At 40.4% G+C, this 6174-nt stretch overlaps 1 protein-coding gene across 1 annotated transcript; it reads right to left on the bottom strand.

Moving 5' to 3' along the window:
* Positions 1 to 198: 198 nt before the first annotated feature.
* On the bottom strand, positions 199 to 4636 carry LOC107683493 (solute carrier family 35 member G2-like). The gene is made up of 2 exons (XM_016479551.1): positions 4344 to 4636; positions 199 to 1530 (listed from the first exon to the last, which is right to left on the bottom strand). The coding sequence occupies exon 2, from the start codon at positions 1508 to 1510 to the stop codon at positions 266 to 268; it is 1245 nt and encodes a 414-aa protein (XP_016335037.1). The 5' UTR covers positions 1511 to 1530; positions 4344 to 4636; the 3' UTR covers positions 199 to 265.
* Between the last annotated feature and the right edge of the window lie 1538 nt (positions 4637 to 6174).

Below are 6174 nucleotides of genomic sequence, written 5' to 3'. Positions count from 1 at the left end.
AATTGATGAATGACTAAATAGCTAAAAACAAAATATAATATTTTAAGACATTTCATAAATTGTTAATAATTGGATCCAAAAACAAGCTGAGAAGCTGAACATTAAACTCCAAAAATGTGACAAATTCAATGATTAGTGTGGGAAATTACACACACACACACACACACACACACACACACACACACACACACACACACACACACACACACACACACACACATATACATGCCCCCTCATGCACTCGAGTACACACACGTCGATGCTCTCATTTGATCGGCGAGTCCAGAATCTCTTGGTAATCTTGTCGGATGGCCCGACCCACCCTGTAAAGCTTGAGACCCGTGAGGACGAACACGCTGACCATGATGACCAGCGCTCCGAAGACGTCGTACACGGACGGGATCATCCGCAGCACGATGAGCTGAAGAAACATGGCCACCACGATCTCCAGATGCTGCACGGTGCTGACCAGAGCCGGGTGGAACTTGTTGAGGGCGTAGTAGACGCCCAGAAATGCCACGGTGGAGCAAATGCAGATTCCCATGAGGTAGCCCCACGCCTCGCCATCCAAGGGAATGATGGGCTCTTGCATGATGAACATAGTGGACGCCCCCCACACGGTTCCCGTCCAGCCGAACGTGAAGAGCGCTGTCCACATGCTCACACGCTCTTTGATGGCCCGGTACACGATCATGGACAGAGCAGCGGTCAGACCTGCCATCACAGTCATCGTGTAGCCAAAGGCTTCTTTCCAGAATCCCAGAGGAGACTTTTCCTCGTCTGCGATGTTGGGGATCATGACGAGACACAGGCCGAAGAGGCTACCTACGACTGTCACTACGTCTGTGTAACCGAGGCGTTCATCTAGGAGCAGGAAAGCCAGAATGGCACTGAAAACTGTGGTGGTGGCCCGCCACATGATGGTGCCGTTGCTGGGCGGAACGATCGCAAAAGACGTGTACGCACACGTGATGGAGATGACGTTGCAAACCCCGTAGAAGAACAAACGCAGTCGATAGCCTTTCGGCCCAAAGGGAGCCTCTTTGTAGTAGAGGACCACCAGTATGGACAACACTTGGATCACCGATCGGATGAAGATGAGCTCTAATGATGGCACTTTGGAGCGGTCGGCTGCTAGGCGTGTAATGAGGGCCACACAACCGTGCGCAATGGCCGCCCCGAAAAGGGCCCCCCAGGTGACTCGCGAAGCCAGGACCGAGGCCTCGCCGAAGCTCGCCAGCTGACCGCCCACTCCTTTATCTCTCTGATCGGCTTTGGGATGAGGATCCATAGTGCCGAATAAAGTCCTGCCGTGACCGCTCTCTGACACCAGTCTCTTGCTCGGGTTGTTGTCCATGAATGAGCCGAAGTCCTCAAAAGACGGGGCGTCATCGTATCCCTCATCGCCCGGCTGGGGGAAATGCGTGGCGTACTTCACCGTGACAGTGTTGGGGTGGATTTTAACCCTCTTTTTGCAGCCGTACTGCTGCCTCGTGGGGGACGGATCCATTTTCGCCAGCTACAGAAGAGCTGTGAAACACACGAACATCATAGGATTAACTGATGGTATAAACACAAATATATGAAATATGTTGAGTTTGGAGCAGGACTATAAAATGAACATTATATAATCTTTCGAATGAGGTAGTTACAGGAACTAGCCACCAGGCAGTATTCTGAAAACTAAATGTTCCCCTAAAGCCATTTTCCTGATTGCATTCGCACCACCAATAGGAACTCTGAAGTGATGTAAGCCCTAAGCGTGACATTCAATAATGTCAACAACTGGAGGATGGAGTGCCTGGACTTCAGTGTCCGTCCACCTATCGCTGTTTTTCATGTCCATGCAGTTAGTTTGTGTTTATGTGGCTTTTCAAAAATGACGGGGGACAGTGTTTCGTATAGCATGAGCTTGGCCAATCAACGTATACTCACGTCGCTGGAAGTTCCTATTGTGCTTGGTTAGGCCCTACTCTGAAGTAGGAGCTATTTAGTCCCCCCAAAAGGTGTTCCTATAACTAAATCGTTCCCAGTTCTTGCGGTGTGGACATGACAAAAAAGCAGGTACTTCCGGCAATAGTTATAGGAATTATGAAAACCGTCCTCTGCGAAAAACCCTATTATTTATTCATTTTCATGTCATCCCAAACTCAGATGCTGTCATTTGACAGTACAACACAAGAAGTAGAATTGCAAACATGCAAGCACCCCGCCCCCCCCCATATTGTGATGTACATCTTAGAGTAAAGGATTACTGGAAAGAAAAAACGTATGGCGGGGATGGTTGTTCCTTGGGTTTTAAGATACACGTACAATTACGGTTGATTATGGAGAAGTGGCGTTTAAGCGGGCTAAAAGTTTTGAGAAGTCTGACATACGTCAACATAAAGAAGTCGAGTAATGACATTTTAGTTAAACATTACAAGGTCAAAAAACAAATAAAATAAAAATGTTCACAAGCTCTATAACATGCATTTACAAAATAGGATGAATTTTCATTTCATGATGACTTTTTTATGGATCCGTCCAACAACAACAACAAAAAAGCACCGTTTTCCCAAGTTTTCCCAAGCCATTTGATATTAGAATAGACTAAAATAAATAATTGCTTGCTTAAAATCTTCCCCTGCAGTGAGCTATGAACCACTATGAAATACTAATCAGAGAGAACTTGAGAACAACTTGAGAACCGGATCAGTCCAGTAGATTGAGTTCAATTTATGAGGCCAGAATCAGCTGGTTCATAGAAAAGAACCGGCTTGATTCTCATGATCTGCTGTTGAAAAAGACTGATTGAGCTCTACTAAGTGACTCAATGATCTGTTCACGGCAGTTCAAAGGTTAATAGATCACTGGAAGGCAGCATTATCAGTGAATAACAACTTAAATGTAAGTCGTATGTCATATGAACTTTTATGGTGTTTTTTTTTTCCAAAGCTTGACAAACATGGTCACCATGAAATGTAATTGAATCTGCATAAAGATTCCTTAAAATTGCTCCTTTTGTGTTTGATGGTGGAATAATAACTGTATATGGGTTTGGAACGACATGAGTGAGTACATAATGTCAGAATCTTCATTTTTGGGCAAACTAAACACATTAAGATTCACACATTGCTGTCATGGAGGTGAGTCTATCTTTAACAGTGAATCTAAAAAGCATATTTTTGCCAATTCAAGCTTGCACTGTGGTTTCACAGAAATGCAGAAGAAAATCCTTACATAATTCATAACTCGCTGCTTCAGTGGTCTCCTTTCTCGCTGCTCTCCCCGTCTGTCTCTCTCTACTGCCGCCCCATGTGTAAAGCAATTTCTATATTTAAGTGCTGTAGTGCCTGCTCAGATAAGCAGAATTTGATTCAGTGTGTTGGGAAGAAATTGTGTAACGGGGAAGGAAACTAGATAGTGGCGAACCTGTTGATTTTGGATTATCAAACTCAGTCACAATTTTAGCATTACTAAATCATGTAAAAATCTGCTTTTGCATGTAAAGCAAAACAAGATGTATCATTATGGATATATTTCTTTGCGTAAAAGTCAAAATACTGTATAATGGGCTACAAAAATAATTTTCTTCTGAGTGCATCACACTACCAAAAAATATGGTCACTTTTTTTCACCCGATTGAAAGCAAATAACGTTGCCAACAAGCAAAATTCCCACCAGGGGGCAACAATATCAACACTATCCTCCTGATGAAAGCCCACCTATTACGCTCTAACCTCATAACTCATAAAAATGTCATATTATATCATACAGCTATTCTGAATCATATTGGCATATTGCCCTCATGGTGTGAGGCGGGAGACATGAAAAATCTTGCTGAAGAAAGGAGGATTTATTGGAGGTTTGCAAGGGGCACAGCCTTTGAACCAAAAATGAACCTGAGATGTCTCTGGTTTCCGTAATAAATCTCCTACAAAATGCTAGATACTATGAATTCATGATCATTAAAAACAACAGTAAATAAAGCATAAAGAGATTTGGAGTAGTAAATAGAAATTTAAAAAATGAATAGAAAATGTTTTACTAGCCAGTTATTTCACCCGCAAACGATCTCTCATGCATGCTTGTATTATTATTATTATTATAATGTTGTATTTATTTGCATGCACTTTCGTGCAAATACACTAACTCCAAATTCTGCACGCAGCTTAAAATACTTTACTGGCCAAAATTTGATTATCTATATGAATTTCGTCATTCAAACACTGTTGCGCAAAAGCGCGCATGCAGCAATCAAAACGCGTCATATTTATTTTTAACCTTCTGCAAATATCGCCAGCGCAAATGCGTCTCCATATTGCACACCAAATGAATGAAATTAAGCAATTTTCACTCACCACGCTTCTTTCAACGAAAGGATCCTGCTGTCTTTAAAGCTCTTGAGAATGAGACATAAGTGTTTAATTCACTGGCGTCACTGCGCTCGCCATGTCTCCATCCTTTCTTCATAGACGCGCTGGACGTCTCCAAGCTGCGCGCATCAGCCACGCGACGTTCCACACGCCTCCTGACGCTCGTGTTTCTGCTGGGGTGACAGAGAGAGGCGATGCTCCCCAAGACAAACCCCCTTCTTTCCTGTCTGATGGCAGAGTGAGGGTGGGGTAGACCATGCGAATCCTGCTTCAACCTAACATCATCATCTTCAGCGTCAGAAGAAGCACATGCATGCTGAGTTGATCTTGTTTCTTGGCAGAAATGGGCACCACGCTGCCTGTTAGTCTCTCGTTTCATATTTTACTTATTTAACGTGGAACTGTTTAACGTTGGAATTAATTGAAAGAAGTCTTCCTAACACCTCTGACATCTTACGCATTTTGTCTACATTTGATTTCTAATTAGCCTGCACATGGGGCATTACCAGAACAGCAATAGCTATGTCAAAACAGCTTTTCACACTATATGCTTACCCTGGTCGTATTTTTAAATGTTAAGCAACATTTCACAATTCACATATGATTAGAACAGCTTTTGAACACGCTATGAAGCCCTGCTCCAATCAAAGGTATAAAATGAGAAATTATGTAGCAGTAGAATTGTTTCGCAGCAGACAGCCAATCATAAACCTGCTTGCCTCATTAAATATTCATGAACTCCTTTGTACAGTCACAGGAACTTTACAGTAAAATACAGCGTTCTTAAAAACACTCCTACATAGACTGTCAAATTGTTGAATTTCTCTCTTAATTGTATAGTTGTTACATTAAATTGTTGAATTTCACTCGTAAAAAATTATTTTGTAAATTGTTGAATTTTTGTGTAAATTGTTCGTAAAACCATTCTTACATAAACTGTTGAATGTCTGAGTAAACCGTTTGTAAAACTATTCCTATATACAGTAAAATGTCTAATATTTATAAAACCATTTTTAAATAAAAAGGCTCAAATGTATGTATTTTTGTGTAAATCGTACAAATATTTTTATTCTGTAAATCATGAACCCATTCTCATGTGAATAAAATACTGTGTAAATTATAAAACTATTCTTATGCAAACTGTTGAATTTCTGTGTAAATTGTCAAATTATTCTTCTGTGAATTGTTTCTGTGTAAATCATAAAACCATTTTTACGTGAATCGTTGAATTTCTGTGTAAATCATAAAATCATTCTTATGCGAATTGTTGAATTTGTGTATATAGTAAAATCATTCTTATGTAAATTGTTTAATTTCTGTGCAAACCTTAAAAAAGTAAACAATAAAGCCATTCTGACATGAATTACTGAATTTCTGTGCAAATCTTAAAACTATTCTTAAGTAAATTGTTGAGTTTCTTAACTAACTCTCACATTAGTTCACTCTAAAAAATGCTGGGTTAAATATAACCCAGCGCTGGGTTAAAAAGGGACAAACCCAGCTATTATGAGTACATGAACACATAAACATAATCTCTAGAACTGCTCTGAGTCACTTCATGAGCATTTTACTTATTTTGAGAAAACTATCATATCACATACAAAGAGACACCAATGTTTCAAAAAGACACCAATGTTTCAGGAACAAAATAGACAAAATAGGACACATGCTTATTAGATAACCGTATTTGAGTTGATGTATATGCTTTTACTTATTATTATTTTTCAATTAACTATTTTTTCCAAACCATTGTTACATGCAGTGCTTCCTGTAGTTATGCAAAGATTTCTTATCTATTATCTTATCTGCATTGAAC

The sequence above is a fragment of the Sinocyclocheilus anshuiensis genome, unplaced genomic scaffold, assembly GCF_001515605.1.
Source record: "Sinocyclocheilus anshuiensis isolate Anshui unplaced genomic scaffold, SAMN03320099.WGS_v1.1 scaffold1451, whole genome shotgun sequence".
In the NCBI taxonomy this organism is placed as follows: Eukaryota; Metazoa; Chordata; class Actinopteri; order Cypriniformes; family Cyprinidae; genus Sinocyclocheilus; species Sinocyclocheilus anshuiensis.
This window is presented reverse-complemented; position numbering and strand designations above follow the sequence as displayed.

What these genes read in the sequence shown, in the direction of transcription:
- LOC107683493 (XM_016479551.1), bottom strand. Translation starts at nt 1,510, where the DNA reads ATGGATCCGTCCCCCACGAGGCAGCAGTACGGCTGCAAAAAGAGGGTT.